Genomic DNA, 22,015 nt, shown 5'->3' on the forward strand with positions numbered 1-22,015 from the left:
ACACTTTTAAAAATTTCCCTTTATGTTGTCAGATGCGGCTTTTACTCTTTTCAGGATTCATACTATGAACTACACATGAAACCGCAGGCAGTGGAAGGCAGGGACCTGTGAGTGATGGCAGGTACCTGTGAGTGGCACAGAGTACCTCTGATACAGGCACCTCTGTCACAGCTGCCTGCGAGACCAGCGAGGCTGAACCGCCGCATCCACTGCCTGCGGGCCATGCCAGGGCTGGGGTGCCTCCGAGAGTCCAGCTGTGAACAGGACATCCCAGCCACGTCCCTTGTCCTTGGCTCGGCAGGTGTGGGACACTGGCCTCAGAGCTGCTCTCAGCTGCCCACCTGGGCTGCTCAGGCCCACCGCTCGGTGGGATGCTTCTGCCAAAGCAGGTAAAGCGATAGAAAAAACAGACTGGAAATGAGTGCAAAGCACTTAGGGTGGGAGGGAGCATCCTGCTGGTGAATTTTAGGCAGAGGAAATCATGGAGCATAACCTGAGGTTCACACTACCTTAAATTCGATAATTCTCAGTTCCTAGGGAAAAGCTTCACTAACAACAGGCTGAAGTTTTGAAAGGTTTGAAGCAGACACGTGTTATTGATCTAGACAGGTCTGTCTTTGGACTGGCATTAACCAAAACCAGGTTCCTTTCATAAAGTCCAGACACATCATAAAATAAAATACACTTCCTGATCACAGAACTTTCAAAAAGAAAGTTTATCTTCTTGACTCTCTGTCTATGAAGAGGGTATAGGCCCTTTGTATTTGGCAACTGAAAACTGTTCCAAAATAATCACATTTTAATCTTCAAGTGATATTTCAGAGTAATACCAATTTTCAGTTTGCAACAGTGCTTATCTTAAAGGTGAAGTCAGGAAAGGTTACAAAAACATTTTTCCTCTTGCTCCAGTCAAGCAGCTATGTAGTCAAAGCAGACCCACAGGATAAAAAAAGGATTATTAAAGTAACGTAGATAATTATACTCCGGAACATTAGACAGTATCATTAAAAATGAAAGAAACCTAGAAAGAAATATGGTGAAACTGCAGTGGAAATCTCTGAATGCCAAATAGGGGTTAAAATTTATTCTAATTTAGGACTTTTCCCTCTCCCCTTAAAAGAGAGGGGAGAGAGGGATTAAAACACTGCACCAAAAATCTCTATTAATTTTATTGTAAGTTTAGTATTATTCTAATGGAATGGTAGCCTTAGAAGTCACAAAGAAGAGTTGCCAGTGAGGTGGTAGATCATAGATGAATTAATGAAAGTACCAGCACTGCATTTGAATGAAGACAGACTCTTTTTTATGACAAAGCTTTGACCAGTTTGAAAGTTATGATGTGAGTACGTTCAGTAACAACGGATATCATTTGCCTCACCACAGCCACCACACATGTGTGTGCTACATGATAGATAACAGATTTGTATAAAAAGCAGGAACAGGCAAAAGGTTCACTAGATTTGTGTCGTACTTTTTCAGCAGATCTCATCAAACTGAAACAAGTATGATTATAAGAACTTTGAAAAAAAGAATCAGGAGCTTTTTGGGTAAATTACCTCCGGGGCAAGACAAAACCCAACTAGTAAAATGCAGAGTTTGCCAGTCACTTTAGTGCTGAAGGAGCAGGCTGCTGCCTGTAGATGACCAAGGGGAATATGGGCAGTGCCCCTGCCGACTGTCTTGGCCTGCTGCATCAGCAAGACTTGGAGGTATAGCTCATGGACAAAGCAATGGAATTTGCTTTCCCTTAGCTGGGAACCAATGATTAATAGCACCTTCGGGTTCCCTGAACCCACTGACTGCAGAGCCCCAGGAAGGGGAACTGCTGGGCAGCTGTGTCAGCTGATGCCTGCTGGATGCACAGCAGCTGCAAGCCCAGCCAGCGAGGTTGCCATGCTGCGGACCCATGCACCGGCAGCCGTCACACAGGCAGGGAAGCAGGCTCAGGTTTTGCTTTCTCTGTATTCCTGGCTGTTTCTGGCATGTCCGACATACTGACAATTCTGCTGACTTCTATGAGAGATGCCACAGCTCTCCTCTTGCCTGAAGCAGGTAGTACGTGCTTGAACATACGTTTGCAAAACTCAACTTCCTTTAAAACAAAATATGTCTGATCTTATTTAAGTAGTTCACCATGAGCTTCCTTCTATGTTTGTTTTTGTTTTTGGTTTTTTTTTTTAACATGTTCTGAAACATAGCTCTCCAAATTTCTTTCCCCTTAGGCTGTACAGAGAGGTTAACATCACTACTGTAAGAATAAATTAGTGTTCTATTTGTACAAACCAGATTCATACAAAAAATAATAGACACATTTTGTTCTCTTCTTTATATACAGCCTACATTCTGGAAAAGTGTGACCCACAGGTCTGCGGTGGAATTACCATTACCTTAGCGGTAGACCAACAGAGTTTGTACATATTTTTGTCTGTCTTTTGTCCTAAAGACCCATCAATTAACATTCAGACTGTCAAGAATCAGAGAAGACCAGTAGAGCATCTGCGATGGTCAGAGGGAAATCTCTGGTCTGAGAACCACAGGCAGCCTGCAAGTGTATTCCACAGAGTCCTGTTATTACCCAGTGGCATTAAGGGCTCTTTACAAATGTGCTCAAAAAAACTACAAATGCTTTCCGTAAGAAAAATCCCAGCATCTCTGTTGTAAAGTTTGGTTTGGGCTGCAGCTAGAAATCCTCAGAGAGGCCTTTCTGAACATCCCTTTCAGATCACTCTGCAACCCAGTGCATGGCTCGCTCTCAGGAATTTCTGTCGATAGCCTACATCTTAGGTGGAGAGAGTGACTTCTCATATCACCTGTGCTGCACAAGGTCTCTGAGGTCAAGTGCAGGAACTGGCTCTGAGAGGCTGCTGTCAGGTCAGGGTGACAAAGTGACGTCCATTTCAAGTGACCCCACCTTCAAAGCTCTGTAAATGACAGTCGCTGACCCCTGTCATCTTGGAAGTGATTTACCCAAGTTGTACACAGTTCCAAGTTGACCTCTAGTTCATTAAGCTTTTTAAGCCTTAAATTTCTGAAAACACGGTATTCATTTAAAATGAACACAACATCCCTAACTCCAATAAAAAGCTCTGCTGTAAAACCTCATGTGCTTTCCCCTCTACATCCTGCGTCTCCTTTCATATCACTCCTCACAGATGTTCTTCTTTCCCTTTAATTTTACACACTAACTTCAAAGCTACATTTTTTTTCCTGTCCACTGTTATGCAACCCTCCAGACACTGACCTGGGATCCCGCAGGTTTTCCACATCTACAGTGCTTTTGCCCCACTAAATTCTTAAGGACAAGTTACCCAAACAGTTCAAAAAACTTAGAAAGCCCTATAGCTACACTGAACTAACAATTATAGCAAAACCAGCTCCTGCATTGAACCTGTTAAATAAAAATCTGTATTTGATATATTGAACAACTACATAACAATATGTGATATATAATATACCATAGAATAGAAAAGTTCCAGTTGGAAAGGAGTCTCCCAATCATCTAGTCCAACTGCTTGACCACCTAAGGCCACTTTCACCAGAAGTTAAAGCATCATCCAAATGCCTTTTAAACACTTGACAGGTTTGGGGCATTGACCACCTCTCTAGGAAGCCTGTTCTGGTGTTTGACCACCTTCTCAGTGAAGGAATGTTTCCTAGTATTTAATCTTATATTTATTTATATAGCAATAATTATATAAAACAGTCATATAATATTCTTATAGTGAATTTTTGGTATAAATCCCTAATGTTTTATTAAGTCTTTTTAAAGTTTTCTCATCTTTCCTCATGAATTGTAACAAGTTACTGTAATAGGGTATAACAGTCTGTAAACTCTAATGCATAATAAAAACCCTAAAAGGTTGGTGAAACAATAACCTACCAGCAATGCCTTCATTAAGCACAATTCTTACTCTATTTTCTTATATGTCTCCCTGGACATCTAATGCTGGCAACTGTCCGAGGCCAAACACTGGGCTCGGCACCTTTGATCCTGGCTTTGACACACAAATCACTCTGGAGTCTCTCTCTACAGATTTCATTTATGACATGGGATAACTTGCAAATTTTGAAACAGCCACCTTGGTTCATAAATCAGGTACCAGTACCTGAAACATCATTTAATTAGATTTCATTTGTTTCACAGTAATTTACACACAGACTCTGAAACCAACAATAGTCCCTTGAGGTTAACAGCAGTTTGACCAGTTGACCCAACTTGAAAAGTAAAAGAGGGACATTTATTAACACTGAAGGAATCTCATAAGCACGAACTCACAAACTTGCACTTACACTTTCAACTCACAGCCACTTGAATTGAATGCTTTCCCCAAAGGAAAGCAGCTGCATACCACTGCCATCTAAGTAGGGTATCACTGCCACCTGAGCATGTCACCAGCAGTACCTAAGACTTAAGCCTAACTTCATATATTCCCTTTGAAACCTTTTTTCTCTATTCCCTCCTTTTAAGTAACCTTATTTACTCAGAACAAAACTTACTTGAAAATTAGATTCTTTTATAATGCAAAAAAAATTAAGATAAAGTTGCCCGGCATGAGTTTCAGACTTAGAGAGAAATAAACGCCATTAATTTTGAATGTATTTCTTAAAATGTACCTGAGCAGAGAAGTCAATAAGCTTTGGAAGCAACAATTTAGTTCCTTCATCACTCTTCAGAAAATCCAGCAAACTTCCTGTTACAAGAGAGAAAAATTAAGTCAGTGGAGCTTATTACCAAAATAAAGGTCATGCCAGGTTCCCAGTTTTCTGGATCACAAAAGTTTACAGTGAAATGTTTTGATGTATTTTCAAGTTGACTACAGTAAGGCAGTCTCTTTTAATCTACATGATTTACCAACAGTAACATCCAAGACATTATGTCAGGCATCCAAGTTTTGCCATTTTCCTGGACGTAGGAAACTCCCATCAGACCATACCTTATTTCAGCGGTGCTGAGTTTGATAAGTACCCTAGTCTACAGACTATCAGGAAAGCTGTCTAGAAGAATCACACATATCAATTCTTTCCAAGTCACAAAGAATAAGTAGCTCAACACTTGTGAAGTTACCAGCAGAATTGCTTGAAAACAGAACAAAACAAGAAAAGCTACTACACAAGGCAACCTGAGAAGGAAACACCACTTATTTTGTGTAGTAACGCTCTAATAAAAGGTTGTCTTTTTCTAATACTGCAGCCATCCTTGCAGGACCACTCATCGTTCACTTTATTACACAGATTTTTATCAATTCAAGGGCCAGATCAAGGCAATTTCTAAGATTTGTTTTAAATGCCTTGCTATGACACCAGACCAAAAAAGTTATGTCGGTAGCCCAAAGGAACCAGACCTGTTTTGGACATTATGCTCTTGCATCTGAAACAATTAAAAAATGCTACATTTAAGAAAACTGTAAAAATAGTTTCTTCCACAAATGCAGCAATGAGCCATAGAAGTAAAGCCCCAGCCCTCCTCCAGGACAGCTGCATTCAGAGCACTCAGAAAAATAATGCTAAAATCCCAAGTTTTCATTTTTTTTATGCCTTCCTTTTTAAAGAAAAGGGACTAATTGAGGAGAAGCAGAAGAGTTTACTAAAACGTGTCTTGCAGATCCAATGTTGTTCTCACCTTTTGCCATAAATTCTGTTATAATATAAATAGGCTCTTCTTTGGTCACTACAGCATAAAGCCTAACAAGCTTGTCATGCTGAAGTGTTTTCATGAGGTTGGCTTCCTCCAGGAATGCTTGCACAGACATCGTTCCAGGCTTCAGAGTCTTCACAGCAACTTTTGTGCTATTGTGATAGTAACCTAAAAGGAGGGAATACGATCAGTGCACTTGAAGTTACTCTGCGCTGCCCAGCACCCCGACTAATAAGAATTTGTAAAGCAGGTGAGGTTAGATTCCAGTAATAGCCAAGAGCCTGAGAGCAAATGCCAGATGTATCACAAATATTTATGCTAGAATTCCTTTTTATTTTGCAACTGATACAACATTGCAGTGAAAAATAATCCATTCCCTCTTTTCAGTAATCAGGTATCTGAAAAAAAAAATAAAAATGAACCAAGCAAATTGTCTTACTTCATGCTAAGCTTTCATTTACAAGTTGCCCATAAAATATTCAGTCAAGAGATGTTTTAATGAATGTCCTCTTATATTGTCCCAGAATTTAATAGGCTCCATGGATAGTTTGCAAGATTCTGGAGCATCTTTAAATCCCATGATTATAGCCATTTTATGCATGCCAGTCTCATGCTTATAACCTTCTCTGTAACCCTCAGCACTCAAAACAGGGCATTGCGGGAAAGTGCAATCACACAAGCGTTCTCATGACCAACAAAGATATGCTGCCAGGACTGCAATCCTGCAGTGTTCAGCACAAGATTTAAAACGTGATTAACTTCTTATCACATAGCCCATGCCAAGAGTGGAGGAGACTGTGGCTGTTTCGTTTCTCTGTTTATCAAACCTTCTAACGTAATATTCTAATTATATAAAAAGCAACTATCAGTAAAGAGAAAAGCAGTGAATTATTTCCTGATTTAATGTTTTCCAAACATTAAATAAATGTTGAAATATCATTAAAGAGTAGCAAGCACTGATCCTAAAGTTTATCTTGTGAAGTCATTTAAATTGAAAAATAAAAGAAATAGAAGAGAGAGAGAGTAAGATTGAGGAATACAAATGCACCTTTTGTCCCCCACCATACCCATTTCAACATCACAAAAATATTTCTCGGAAGAGGTAAAACTTTCATGACTCAATGAAATAGACTCATTTCCTTATTCAGCAACAATCCAGTCAGTATTGCCACAATGGCTACACTTCCAAATGGGAGTCCACAATTTCCTTACACTATTTATCATCTGTCCTGGTTTCAGCTGGGATAGGGTTAATTTTCTTCTTAGCTAGTACAATGGTGTGTTTTGGCTCTGATGTGAGAACAATGTTGATAATGCACAGGTGTTTTTCAGTTGTTGCTGGGTGATGTTTATACTAAGTCAAGGACTTGTCGGTTCCTTGGGCCCTGCCAGCCAGAGGGCTGGAGGGGCACGGGAGATAGGGAGGGGACACAGCCAGGACAGGTGACCCGAACTAGCCAAAGAGGTATTCCATACCATATGATGTCATGCCGAATATATAAGCTGGGGGAAGAAGGAGGAAGGTGGGGACATTTGGCATTATGGCATCTGTCTTCCTGAGTAACCGTTACGCGTGATGGAGCCCGGCTTTCCTGGGTGTGGCCGAACACCTGCCTGCCCATGGGAAGCGGTGAATTAATTCCTTCCTTTGCTTTGCTTGCGTGCGCGGCTTTTGCTTTACCTATTAAATTGTTCTTATCTCAACCCTTGAGTTTTACATTCCTTTCCGATCCTCCTCCCCGTCCCACTGGGTGAAGGGGAGTGAGTGAGCAGCTGCGTGGGGCTTGGGTGCCAGCCAGGGTTAAACCATGACATCATCCTAACATAAGAAAACAGTGGCGAAGCAAGGAACTAATTTCCAGATCTTAAGGGATTGCTCTAACCACTACATCTTCTATCACCTTTTTAAAAGAAGAATCATCACCTGAGAAAGGCCACTACATCTATGACAAAATATTCACCTGCATGATTATAAAATCTATTTTTCCAAACATGATCATGTCGAAGCATAACAAAGACCTAGTAATAAGAAATGACAACTACAGGTCAAATCTGCTCTTAAAGCTCAGGTATACAATTTCTATCTACCAGAAAACCAGATGTTAAATATATTTCTGCTTATGAAGCAGAAAGCATATTTGTATTTTTTCTACTATTCCACCCCACACCCTAAAGCACAGCATGAGTTCCACTCCCAATTTGTTGAATACTCTATTGAACACGCCAATTAATATCATTATTTCTGTGAAGTAATTGCGACCAACAAACTTCACATTAAATATGTAACGGTATTTCACATTCACTAAAGAGATCCACCAAACTAGGGTTCTACTTACAGAAAGTTTACTACAATACTTCAGTGACACTGAGGTGTTCTGCCAGAGGAAAGCCTACTCTGACCCTCTGGTGGTAACACACAAAGCAAATTAGGTGATGAGAGCTCTAGAGATAACTGATACTGATGTCTCCCATGATCACTTATTTCATCAGGTATTGGGAGGGATGGGACACCAACACACCGAGGAAAGGTGGTTGTGAACTCTATGAGCACACACAATGGCACCTGTAAGAAAATAGACCTTTGACAGTTTGGCAAAGCTGCTGTTTGTCACCTCTTTTGCCAACTCATTAGCAGCAAAACCAGCATTAGCTTGATTCGGACTGAGCACCACATCAAATCTGGAGCAAGCAGCATCTTTTTAAAGCTTAACAAAGTCCTAGTCCTCATGCCAGGTTACTTGCCATTACTGTGAGAACCTCTGTGGTAGTTTCCATAAAGATCATCTGCTTTACAAGCACAGTCTTACTGTACAGGTAAGAAACTCCAGGCTTTGTGCAGGCGGACAGAAAACTGGTGACCTCAAAGCGTTTCAGCAACAGCAGATTTAAGGTTCAATCTACATCACAGAAGGATTCGAGTGATAGACGGGGAGCTGTGGGAAGGGGTAGCTACAGCACTGCATCACTCCCACTTCCTACAGTACCTGGGGCTCTGAACCCTTCGCTAAGGTCTGCCACGGCTGAACCGAACCCGGCTCTGGGTGTAAACCCAGCATTGGCTGAGTCACTGTATTCCTTGCTGTATGATATGAATGAACATACGGTCAGTTTGTTACCTAAACACAAATTCAGAAAGATAGATAAGCAATGAAATTCTTGCTTACACCCAGAACATCTAACATAAAATTCAGATTCTTCACAGCTAGAATCCATTTCTGATACTGGCAAGTTTTATTGATTCATTTTAGATGTCTTTTATTTTACTAACAGTACCTCTACGGTGTGATTTACTCTGATTTTTCCATCAGCTGCATAAGAAAATACACCTCCAAAATGCATATTACTTATATTCTAATTTGGAGGTTACTGAATGAGAGAATCTTTTACACCTGAGATGCCAGCAAGATGTGCCTCATTAATAAAATACACCATAATGGCTCCGTTTGGCATGTTAACTTTTCTCTTAGCCCTGCTTGAGAATTCTCTTCATGGATTATTAATACCACAGAGCATTATGGTTCACATCATATCAGTGCACACTAGGAACAAAAATGCATAAAACATAGACCCTGCTCTTGCAGTGCTATTCTGGTTCATCGCATCACTCAAGAAGCTGCCCAGATGCACTGAACTCTGTGGTCAAAAACCTTTCCTACCACAGCAGGCAGCAAGTCTCTCTGCAGTTTAGACTTCTGTTAAAAATGATACGTGATGCAAGCAATAGTACGCAAGTCTGACAAATGCTATGATCACTTACGCAGAGAGCCATGTTGTTCTCTACATGTCAGAATAGAATCCTCCAAAAACTGTTAGTGTTTCAGGTATTCACTTTGGAGTTGATTACAGTTATTTTGACAGAGCGGTATCTTGGACATCCAGGTTGCCCCCAGAATCTTGCCCAGGCTTAATCCGGCCAAGCTGTGATAGGAATTCATAACAGACAGTAATAAGGTTGAGCCTAATGTATCTGACCAGATCTCCAGGACTAAAGACGAGCAACATTGTGAACAAGCCTCCAAGATGCAGCTTTCTCCTTCCTCTGCTTTTGCAGTAATTCTCTGCAAAGTTGTACTGGGAACAACTTGTTTGAGCTATGGAGGTATGGCACTATAGAAGCCAGACAATGTGTCAGGCTGTTACGACTGCAGGAGGTACTGGGGAAGAGACTGAGGAACAGCAGCTTCTCTGCATCCTATTTCATGTGAGCACATCACTCCCCCTTCACTAACTACAGCCATCACTCAGCTGAGGAACAGAGGAATGCAACAGTAGTTCTATCTCTAGCTCATCTCCACACAGCCCACCCACTAAACGTGAAAGCAGAAAGCCCAGGCTGCAGCCTTCCAACCACTGCAGCGGTGGAGGGCATCGCATGGGAACACAACTCTGCCATGCTGTTTTCATCTATCGTGTCAGCACAGCTGATGCCCAGCACACACATATACACTAACTTGATAGCCTAAAACCAGAAAGTCTTTATAAAACATATCAAGATACACAGAGCTGTAATGAAGAAAGAAATTAAATGCACGTGCAGTGACAGACAGAAATGGAAAATTGATGGTCCTTTATAGCAAGTTTTCTCTGTGTGAAAAAAAAAACTCTTCAGAGTTGGAGTAGATTCTCCTGCCCACTTCGTAAGTGACAGATTCCCTGCACAGGTCACACAGGAGCACAGCCGAGTGCTTGGGATATATGGGCCTGCTGTATATTCATAGGGTTTTCTTAGTCCTCCCCCAAGCTAACTCCCTCCAGAATGTGCAAGAGGAAGATGTCAGCTTGGAAGCCCAAAGAGTACTTATGGAAAAACTAAAACAAAAAGTCTATAAAAGATACGGTGGCATATCTTCACATTGCAGTAACAGCATTATCTCCATCTTCCTACATATCACAGAATCACAGAACTAGTTGGGTTTGGAAAGTTGTCTGGTCCAACCTCCCTGATCAAGCAGAGTCACCTAGAGCTGGTTGTCCAGAACTGTGTCCAGTTGTTTTTTTAATACCTCCAAGGATGGAGACTCCACAACTTCTCTGGGCAACCTGTGCCCGTGCTTGGTCACTCACACAGTGAAAAAGTGTTTCCTGATGTTCAAAGGGAACATCCTGTGTTTCAGTTTGTCCCCGTTGCCTCTGGTTCTGTCACTGGGCACCACTGAGAAGAACCTGACTCCGTCCTCTGTGCACCCTCCCTTCAGGTGTTTAGATACATTGATGAGGTCCCCCATGAGCCTTCTCCTCTCCAGGCTGAATGGTCCATGCTCTTTCAGCTTTTCCTCATAGGAGAGATGCTCCAGCCCCTTAACTATCCTTGTGGCTCTTCACTGGGCTCTCTCCAGTAGCTCTGCATCTCTCTTTACTGGGCACCCTAGTTCCCCTGATTGGGACGTTCTTCCCTCTGAAACCACAATTCTAAGTACCCTTTATCAAGAAGATATTTATTTAGTATTAAATCATGGAACAGTATTTCTCTCTAATTCACTCTATGGCTGACAAATAATTTTGTTCTATATGAGGAGAGAACATAACAACTAGCTCTTTCATCAGGAATAGCGTAACAACTAGTAACAACTAGGTTATTCCTCAGTACCTCCCCCTAACTCCTGATGCCCCTGCTCGACCATTAAAATACAGAGTGTTTGCTGACACCCTGCACTGCACTGCTGACCTAATGTGTCTTTTCCAGCTTGAACTTCTTTGGTACTAAGATTAACCGTGCTCCTGATTCGAGAGGATCTGTGCCATGCAAATCAGCTTCTCTTGCTTCAGAAAGGAAGCAGAGAAGAGGAAACACAGCAATTGCTTTCACAGAACATTAATTTTTCTCACAGTGCAGCAATTCAGATGCAGGGGTTAGGCCCAATTTAGATGTTAAAATAACGACACAAAGGGGAAACATCTTGAACCAGAAACACCCTTTTAAAGTTTTATGCCTTTGTGTGCGTATGTGCAGAAGTAGTTGCTTCCCAAAACTATCTACATTTTCAAGCAGGTGATTACCTTCTGCCACAAAGTCTTCCACAGTGTTTCAGTGTCAGTTAAACATTTCTTGAGCTGGTATATATAGATAGAGAAAATTGCACAATGGCTGACACTTGTCTTAATTAGTATTTAAGTTGTCACTCACATGTATCATAGCTAGAGGGTTTCTGAAGCTTTTTCTTACGAAGGCAGATGAAAGACCGAGTTTGCCTATGTTATGTTATAGAGATGTGTTGCTTGCTTTATTTATGTGATTTCTATCCAAAGACTGCATGTATGGTTGATTTGGAGCTTTCTGATTGACACCGTAGTTGTGTGTGGGATTTGCCACTCAAACAGCATCACTCTGTGATTTACTTTTCTAAATGTGAGCATCTCTTCAAAGCAATGACATTCCCACCAGACTGCCACAGTCCTGTGGGTTATCAGAGCCCCTTCATAGCTTTGTGTCTTCTAAAGCTTTCAGGTGCACTTTTAACTTGCTCAGAAATGTCCTGACTATAGAATCTTGCTTGATAATGATGATGATGATAATGATGATGATGATAATAATAATGGTCACCTGATCTATTATTATTATAACTGTAACATTTAAATATAACATCCAAGGGAGATTCAGGGAAGGTTTAAGAGAATGATTTGGCCTGAAAAAACACCCTAATGAAGACTTTGGGAGGAAGGTACAGTTTATCTCAAGTAAGATGATAACAGGTAACAAGTGTGTAAGTAATGAATAGTACATAGAACATGCAATATGGAACCCAAAAGGATACTCAGATGCCCGAATAGGCAGCATTTCAGAAGCAAGAAGATCAAATAATTTTTACAGAATATGATTAGATACTGGTCATAGCCCCTTGCCACAGGAAGTCACTGAGTCTAAGAAAATATTGGTTTTAAGCAAACAAAGCTAATTATGGTTATAATAATTTACGGTATCATTTTTTGCCAAGTATATATTAACATTTACAACTTGTAAGTCTTAGGATACTTTCATTATTGGGGACTTGTATGATAATTCAAGGTAGGGGGTGATCAGTCTCTAATCTTCTCACTACATAGGTCACCTACTTTCTGAGCAGCAAGCTGGCAGACTGCAATCTTGGATAAAGTGTCCCCTTTTTTCACCCAGTATAGCAGTCCCATGTATCACATTGCAGCATCTTCTTTACCAAGAGACAATGAAAACTCTGTACATAATCACTAAAATGCACAATTTCTTTTTATTTCATGTTCTTTACTACTTTCTGATTTGAAACAAAATTCTGAGAGGCCCACTGATTTTGAGAATCAGGAGTCACATCTTACTATAACCTTCTACCTCCCCCACAAAGCACAACCAAAATCTACCCTGTTGTCTGGCCTTCTAAATTACCGTGCTTACTCACTTTTTTCCTTTAAAAGACACCAAAGGATTTGTTCCACATCTCCATCGAGTATCTTTCCTCTCACAAAGCCTCTCGCCTCACAGGAAGGTATATTCTGGGCCTAATATTGTGGATGCCCCATCCCTGGAAACGTTCAAGGCTAGGCTAGATGGGGCTTTGAGCAACCTGGTCTAGTGGAAGGTGTCCCTGCCCATGGCAGCAGGGTTGGAACTGGGTAATCTTTAAGGTCCCTTCCAACCCAAACCATGCTGTGATTCTGTGATTCCATGGTTTTGCTGTTTCACAAGTTTGGAGCAAGGTTCGTAACCACTCTTTCTGAATGACTCTGCTATGACACTTCTTTCAGCAGATTTAAATACTCATTTCAAAGGAATAAACTTACCCATCCAGACTTCTCCAAACTGACCAGCTCCAAGTTTCTTCACTAATTTAATCGATTCCCTTGGAATTTCCCATGCATCTTTATCCCATGGTTTCTGAGGCTTGGGACTAATACAGGCTTTTTCCAACTTTCTGCATAAGCCATCTGATTGTTCTGGTTTTCAAAGGAAAAACAAAATATAAAAATTGTTACACTTATGTGCCTCTCCACTTGAGACAAATATTATTTCATTGCAGGTGTGCCCTAACCAGTTCAAAATAATGTTCAGACTAAATAGATGCTTTGATGAAAATGTAACCTTTCTGGTGCTTTCACATAACTAAATGCCTCTGAACTGAAATTTGGTATTCAGGGGCAAATTTAATGAAGAAGTGCCATAGGCATCTGGTTACCATCAGATTATTAAGGGGGTTTAGTACAATTTGTACCAAATAAATACAGTACAAGATCTGATTACTGACAGTATGTTGATGAAGATACATACACACTGGAGTCAGGCTTGGGACCTGTGTTCTGAATTTGTCATTAAATTTTCTTGCAGCACGGTTTCAGACACATGTGCATGCACGCATAAGTAGGTCACCATTATTTTTTCTCTAGACACTGACCAGCTACAACTTTAATACAAATATCAAATAATTCTCAGGTTTTCCAGCTGTGCCAAAGAATTACCACATATGTCTAACAACTCAGAGTAATCTCATGGCCAAGTTCTCAGTGTGACTTTGAAAAGTCACTATATGATTTTCTATCCTACATTTTTCTTCTTTGTCTTCCCAATGTCAAGACTAAAAAAATCATAATTTAGAGCTACCCACCAGGAGGTTATGCAGGATGAAAAGTCAATTCTGTAGCAAAAACATTTGTAAAACCTTGTCCCTTACCCCTCCCCTCCCCCTCTTCTTTTTTTATAATAAATATATGTACATTCTGTGTGGGTACAATTTTATTTCTTTGAAGTCAATGGGCTTTTACTTCCTTCAAGATGCCATTAACAATACATAAATAAATAAATAATTGTATAGGAAAAATAAAAACAATTCCACATTCAACACCAGATACAGGAAGACATTCAAAAGTCTATAGGTATTTCCGCTAACTGTGAATACAAATTTACTTTCAAATACAGAATTAATTTATTTACAGTGCAGGCAATTCTTACTATAGCTTCCCATCATCATAACTTTGATGAAGTGTTTTTAAAACTATTCTTTATTTCACAATGGTATGCCACTGAGCAAGCAGCATTAGGTCTGATTATGATAACAACATTACTTGGGTTCCAACCAGTTTTACTTTATCTTTGATAACACGCATACCTGGGTTATTTAAAAAAAAAAAAAAAAAGATAGATACTGACGCATTCTATTAAGTAAACCACTAACTGATTCAACCTACTTTGGTAATGTTTGATCATATCATTGATGGTGGGAAAAGTTATTCTTGGAGAGATGTAAAATCCTCCATTGTCTAGACTCCTAATTTTGTAGTGCTTAATAACATCGCCATGTTGTGGATCGTAGTCTCTTATGGAGAGAGAATAGCTGCCTGTGGATAAAGAAAGAATGATCATTAACAGATAGCAAAAGTCTACAGTGTCCACCATATACACAGCTGAGCCTAACAAAATCACCTTTTTATCTGGTTTTTTTTTTACTCCCTTATTTCCTCAAAAAGCGTTTTGCAATCAACAGGAGGAAGTTAGCTAACAGCCAGTCCTGAACCAGTCACCAAAATGCTTACAATCACATTTTCTTTTTCAGTTTTATTCAACAAACTCAGGAGTTCCATAATCCAGGCAGCTCCACATCCAATGGCCACTTCTGCAGAAAGTGCCCCCAGCTCGAGTGGAACTGGCTGGGAAAGCAAGGGCAGGGCTCTCACACAACTCCGGCAGACGCTGAAATTTGGAGATCAGCGTTTTGGAAAAAAAAAAACATGCTGGACGTGGCGGGCCAGCCAGCAAAAGGATAGTTTGGAGATGGCTTGAGACATACAGGAGGGAGAGCAGACCTGTCAGTCCTAAGGAAGCCGAACCTCAGCTGGGATTTGAGACTGGGCAGCACAGCATCTACCCTTAACTACAGGGCTCTTTGTTTCTTCTACTCATACGATTCTTGTCATCCATTTTCAAAGGATAAGAAACCACCTCACCCTGTCTCTCTCCCCACACACAGATCCAGTGACAGAAGGGGATAGAAAAAAAATGTTTTGGGGGCACTTTGCCTTACTTTCAGCAGACTACGTTGAATTTCAGAGTCTTATTCCGAGAACTTCATTTAGGAGTCTTATCTGAGAGCACAGAAATAATGATATGGGCCCATTACAGAGTGCTACCTGATCAAGAATCTGTTAGGGCCGGAAAAGCCACCCCAAGGAGAGAACAGACATGATCCTCTGAAGGGATACATGCATCTTCTTCTGGAGGATCCAGTGCTAGAGTATCCAGCCAGGCTGCCGTCAGAGTCCAGATGCTGGGGCAGAACCTGAGATTCTCTTCTCAAAGTTCCAGCTGAAGAGCCTGGAAACTTCACTAAGCTTTTCAGTACCAAGAGCTCTGTCTACAGCACAAACCTCAAGCAAAAAGCTTTTTGCCAAAAAAATCACACTGTAGTGCAGAAGTGTAAACACTCATTATGCAATAACTAAACTTTAAAACTTGTAGCAAGGATACAGACCCAATAACAGAAGACTATAAAATGCAGCATCTACTATTTACAGTGAAAAGTGTTCTGCAGTAAAGGAATCACAAATGTTAGGAGGAGAAAAGACCTCTCACTTCCTTCATTCCTGCTTCTTGTCAGTATAATCACACACACACACACACTTTTTTTCTTTTATTTCTATCTCAGCTTTGGGTGTTAACCTGTAACTCTTTTCTCTCCTTTTCCTGGTAATTTTCTGATCCTTCTCATTCCTACAGAACTGCAGAAAATTCACACAATAGGACACACTGGGACTACTCCACACCCAGTGCCACCTGATGCCAATTTTGGTGAAGACAGTCTTCAACTATTATTAATTCCAAAGTAACCCACCTCAAAGCTTACCTTTTAATGTTTCACTTTCTCTGATAAGGAAAGCTCCAGGACTATTTCCAGGAGCCAGGAGTTGTCTTTCCGCATCTTTTCGGGTTATGTCTTTGAAGAACCACCTGAAAAATATTTCAAAGAGTCAGAACTATTTCTCTCCCCCAACCACAAAGGATACACCACCAGGGTGAAGAAGAAGTTTGCTAGAGCCTAGGAGAACTTACTCTTCTGTTTCCAGGGTGTTTACTTTTGCTACGTAGTTGCTGGGAATGAAGCCTTCCTTCCTCGTGGTAAGAGATTTTGCTCTCCACCATTCTCCCAGCCTGAAAATAGAAACAACAGTAGTATCCACAGGAAAGAAAAATGATTAAGCATTACTTGGGTCCTATTGTGCTGATAACATTGCCCACACTGGAGACAAAGGAAGCATCTTTCCTCTGAACTCAAGCCCCCTAAGAAGCCATTGGCTCCATCAGATCAAGGTTACTGTCACCAAGGGCAGATGCCAAGTCCTACCAAAATTTCCACATGCAGTTGTATTTCATATGTACTCTCTTATCATTCATACTCTTGTGTTATGAGTAGGATATGAAAACATGGTAAAGGGAATTAGGTGAGCCCAAAGAAAAACTACAATACAATCAGTACTGTCATACTTACTCCTCAATAACTTTCATTTTTTCTCCTTTTTTGAAGGACAAGTCATCTTCATGAATGCCATCGTAGGGATACAAAGCTATCACAATGACTCCATGCTCCTCTGTTTCTACAAAGGTAGAAAGCCAAAGGCATGTTTCCATTATTTTGCAGGCTGACAGGGCATACCACGCAGCAATGATTCCTATGAAAACGTACCTTCATTGGCAAACCTCTGTCCTGGTAAAAGCTGTGCTTCTGGATTTGCCTACAATAAAATATGTCTTTAATTAAGCAGTTTTAGATCTTTGTGACAAACTTACATTACAATCACATATTACTCCGTTGCTTTGGTATCATCTTATATGTCTTAAATTAAAAGGAAATGTTCCAATCTTTTCCTGCCATTCTTCAAAAGTGAATTACAACATAAAATATAGTCAGTCCTCACTAGAATTTTAATTGAGCAGCTCAGATGTTGGGAAGGCGTGACGCAAGCCATGGGGAGGAAGTTCACAGCTTTGTGACTTCTGCTGATGAGGCTTTAGGCAGGGCACTTTAGCAGGGCAGTTACTAACATGTAGCTGTCACACTGAAGAACTACAAGCACAGTTATGTTGCTAAGATCGTGCAAGAAAAAAAGAAAGAGTAATTAAAAAAAAATCATGGTAGTTTGTGACGTGTGTACATTGACTGAGAGTGTGCTGAGTCCACTGTGTCAGCTGGTGAGAGGGAAGGGTGTTGTGCACACCCGCAGAGAGCACGGTCCCTGAGTAAGGGTGGTCAGGACATATGGTTTCCTCAGCACGGCAGAGAGGGTGGGGGAAAAGGTACCAGTCAGTCTGCAAAACAGCAAACCAACTTGGTATCCGACAGGATTCCCCTTCACAGCACCCTTCCTTTCTAATGCCAGGCAGCACACACAGAACTGCCACTAGCTTGTTCCTCCTGCCGCACAGCCCTGCTCCCTTCGATACCCTCCGCTCTGCTCCTGTCCTTACCTACGCACCTTGTGCAAGGTTGAGTAGCCTTTACTGAGAAAAAAGAAAGTAGACTGGAGCTGGTAAAGAATCGCCCATGATTACTTCAGCCTTTTTAAACAGAATAATCAACACCTGGTTCCCATAGCTATTAAAAACCCTAGGTTGATGCTTTTAGAAGCATAGAGAATGTTGACCAGAGATGATGCTCCCAACTGCATCAGAAATTGAATGCAGTAGTTGCAGCTGCATCCATGAGGTTTTGTGTTTAGATGCAATCGAAACCTCTTCACCATTCTACCTGTCTGCACATCATAGCATCATAGAAGATCCCAAGTTGGAAGGGACCCATAAGGACGGGACCCATAAGGACCCATAAAGATCTAAATTACTTCAGGTTTTCTAAAGTCACCTAGCACTCTTCTACAGGCATAGCTATATCTAAATCAAGTGTTGCCAAGGATTACTGTTTTTGTGCAGAAAACTATGACAAACATAAAATAATTAAGTAACAAACCGCCAATTTTTATTTTTTATTTCTTTGAGTACTTATTTATTGAGGGTGAACTGCACAACACTAAAAGCCCAGCTGTGGACTAATGATCATTTGAATTTCTCCATGCATGTGCTTTGGATTGAAATTTAAGTTATGCCAGTCATGCTTTGATCTTGCTACTGGAATTCTCCCCTGAGACTATCTACTTACTGGCCTTTGCTGTTTATTGGACGTTGGATCCCTCACATAAATAGTTCGTTCAGTTTTACGTACTGGTTCATTCTTCTCATCTAGCCCATCTCCATGCAGATTCTCTTTCCTTTTTGATTTTATACATCCCATATTTCCTGTTGGAATAAAAAAGGTATTAAACAAAAACATTATGCCATAAACCAAGCCATTTCCCATGCAGTCATCTGGGCTATGCAGCAAAAACGTGCTTCCTTTCCATACACAATAGCTCAGGAGGAGAACAACTGAAGGTTAGGAACACATGCTGAAAGCTCTTTTCTGCTGCAAATAAAAGAAATGATTTCTTGTCTCCATCTACAGATGAAGTAAATATTTCAGAATAGTTATTTACCATTTCAACATTTTCAGATTTACCATTTTTTCTCCCCAATCTGCCCCCGCCCCTGAACCCCCTTGTATCTTTCTGATACTTCTGTGAGCTTCAGAATAGATACAAGAAAAACGTAATAACTGTAGTGACAACTGATTTCTGTGTGGTTTAGTGAAAAAGCTGCTTTGCAAGATGTGGGAAAAAATTCCAGTCCAAATGATGAGAACTGCAGCTGGAGTTAGCAATGCCTGTATGTCCCCGCTCCGTTTTACATATGCCTGTCTAGCAGGGAGCTCCATTTGATTCAAATCCCCATCTCACGTGAGGCTGATGACTTGGACAGTCCCAGCTCCATGGTAGATAGGCTGCTACTGTGACCTTCAGTAATGAATCGCCTTGTTCAAACAGGTCTGTTACAGCAGTCTAAAATAGCCGATGTGTGTATCAGTGATGGCAAATCACCATACAAGTATTTCTTCTTCAATACAATTTAGAAGGATGATCCCTCTCTCAGGATGTGCATCCATGCTAAATCAGATGAGATACAGCTGTTAGCATCTACATGACTGGAACCTGACTGCTAAATCCCATGATGTAATTACGTAGTACTTCAGCAGGCAGATATACAACGTTATCTCCATCTTCCTCCCTCAGAGGACAGTAATTATACTTACTCTTCCAAGAATCCACTATGAATGCTTTTCAAACCTCTCCTGCCTTCCCCTCTCCCTCCTTTCAGGTCAGTGCTTTAATGCTAGGTTCACAGTCATGTTTTCCCTTGCAGGCACACACTCTCGCTGCCCTCTCCACCCTAATTAATCTTTAAAGCCAGTTCTTTGAAGAACAATGTAAAACCTAAAATAAGAGCTCTGTGCATATACAGGCTCAAGTAAACCAGCACTGATTAAAATGCAGCTGCAGAAGCTAAAGCAGGCAGTAACACCCTACACTACATCTCACTTGTACCTTCATCTCTAGTACATAAAAGATCATCACAGTAAACAGTTAAGGTAGCAGAGGTGTGCACTTGTAGACTCAACTGTTTCAGTGGGGTGGTGCCTTGCACACCCTACCTGTGCAGGTAGGAAAATTAGCCAGATCGGTCTGGTTTCATATTAAGATGTAATTTTGTGCCATACCAATAATAATCATAATCCTAACTGACTAAAGCAACAAACCAAGGCCACAAGCACTCACTCCCACAATGCAGTTCCTAACTTCCCACATCACCTGCATTTAATCTCCCATCGTGCCATTAAGGAAGTGCCACATAATGACAGATGCACTCTCCTATCCATGGGCTGAACATTTTTTTCTGAACAGGAGAGGAAAGTACCTCCTCTCCTACCATTTCTGCAAATTATCTGTCACCTATTGCCAACAAATATGGGGTGTCCACAAGATTTCAGCAGTGATGCAGTGAACTGTGATACTGGTCTAAAAGCAGCATGAGAACTCATTGCTCCCCTTCTCGTCTTCTCTTGAAATAAAAATAAAAGGAATCGTACAGAAAATCAATAGGCACTGACCAGGCATCACCATCCCATAGAGGCAGAGAAGAGTTTTCTCTTCTTGTGTGCCAATATTTCAGTGCTCCCATATTCATTTGAAGGCACTGGGGGGCACCTTCAGCCAGGGTCTTCCCTTAGAAGCAAACATCTTTAATGCTTAACATTAGTTTGTGAAAATACCCATTGGGAGATTTTTCCAAATTCTCAGCTTTACATGGGTTACATACTTGTTTTAAAATACCGAGAAAGTTTTTTTACAAATATTTTCTTTATTTATAATTGTGGATATGTAGATGATTCTTGTTCTGTAGTTAATGGTTCCTAGGAAATTTCTGTACACCCACAGGCAGGCTGGTGTTTGCAAGTTCACCCTAGACATCAGGAAGCCCAGTGTTTAATTACCTGCTGCATCTGCAAGATCAGGTATTTAGCCACCTAAGTGCTAACCTTTTTGCTCTTGAATAGTTCTGCTTCTACAGAATAAACAGCTAAAGTGGAGGACATCTGTAATTTGATCTAAGCTGTCAGCCAAAAATCCCTTTCCCTATTGCTGTAAGAATGCTGAAGATATCTTTAGAGACTGCAGCTTGCCCAGTGCCAGTGTAAACTCAGAAAAAAGCAATTTTATTCCGATTTTTTCCTGCATCTTAAAGCACATGAACAGCTGTAACTTAAGCCTGCTGTGAGGTTGTGCGGTTAAACTCAAGGTTAGCATTTGTTCCTGACAGTAACAACAATGGCTCAGTAATGCCTATGTGCGGGCACCCCCACCCCGTAATCCCACAGAAGCCTGCTTGATGATCTGTGAAATCATACAAATACAATGTGTGAGATGACACCCGTGATGGCACCAAACAAAGAGAAGATCCTGAGCCTCATCATGAAGCATTGGGTTTTGGGTTTTTTTCCTCAGGGACATGAAAGCCCGTGGTCCTCACAGGACTTAGCTAGGTCTACACTAGCAAATGGCCCCCACAGCTGGTGCTGAAGCCCATATCTGCTTCAAGGGGGGTTACTGCCCCATTCACTCCAGTATAGCTCCAAGGACTGAACATCCAGTAAGGAGCAAGACCATAGCAAGGGTTTACCTGAAGGTAAGCCCCACACTGCATCTTCGGAAAGGAGTCTCGTTCTTCCACTCCAACTCTGCTCCACAACATGAACTACAGCCTAGCAAGTGGGGGCAACTGCTTCAGGAGTGGGATACCAATCTAACATGCTGATATAGACACATCCTGAGAATTTTAGCTTCTTTATAAAACAAGCCTCTTAAATCTTGCAAAAGAAACATGTATAATATGGAGTAACATAAACCAAATGTTAAACACTTAATATGTATCAATATAGTTAAGTATATGATACATAATTTAACATTCATTTTTCTGACCTTACATTATTTCTAAAGAAGTATAGG

At 40.9% G+C, this 22,015-nt stretch overlaps 1 protein-coding gene across 5 annotated transcripts in view; it reads right to left on the reverse strand.

The window, feature by feature from the left end:
• Positions 1-22,015, reverse strand: part of LYN (LYN proto-oncogene, Src family tyrosine kinase) — a 53,272-nt gene that overhangs the window by 12,825 nt on the left and 18,432 nt on the right. For 3 of the 5 annotated variants that reach the window (XM_037379626.1, XM_037379628.1, XM_037379629.1), the window contains exons 2-10: positions 18,739-18,875; positions 17,272-17,320; positions 17,077-17,182; positions 16,641-16,739; positions 16,435-16,538; positions 14,783-14,932; positions 13,385-13,537; positions 5,621-5,803; positions 4,615-4,691 (exon numbers count right to left, since the gene is read on the reverse strand). In XM_037379626.1, coding sequence (XP_037235523.1) covers positions 4,615-4,691; positions 5,621-5,803; positions 13,385-13,537; positions 14,783-14,932; positions 16,435-16,538; positions 16,641-16,739; positions 17,077-17,182; positions 17,272-17,320; positions 18,739-18,870 — 1,053 coding nt within the window. In that variant the 5' untranslated portion in view covers positions 18,871-18,875. The remainder of the gene's footprint in view (positions 1-4,614; positions 4,692-5,620; positions 5,804-13,384; positions 13,538-14,782; positions 14,933-16,434; positions 16,539-16,640; positions 16,740-17,076; positions 17,183-17,271; positions 17,321-18,738; positions 18,876-22,015) is intronic. The other 2 variants (XM_037379627.1, XM_037379630.1) reach the window with 1 other exon arrangement.

This window comes from Falco rusticolus, chromosome 3 (genome assembly GCF_015220075.1).
Source record: "Falco rusticolus isolate bFalRus1 chromosome 3, bFalRus1.pri, whole genome shotgun sequence".
In the NCBI taxonomy this organism is placed as follows: domain Eukaryota; kingdom Metazoa; phylum Chordata; class Aves; order Falconiformes; family Falconidae; genus Falco; species Falco rusticolus.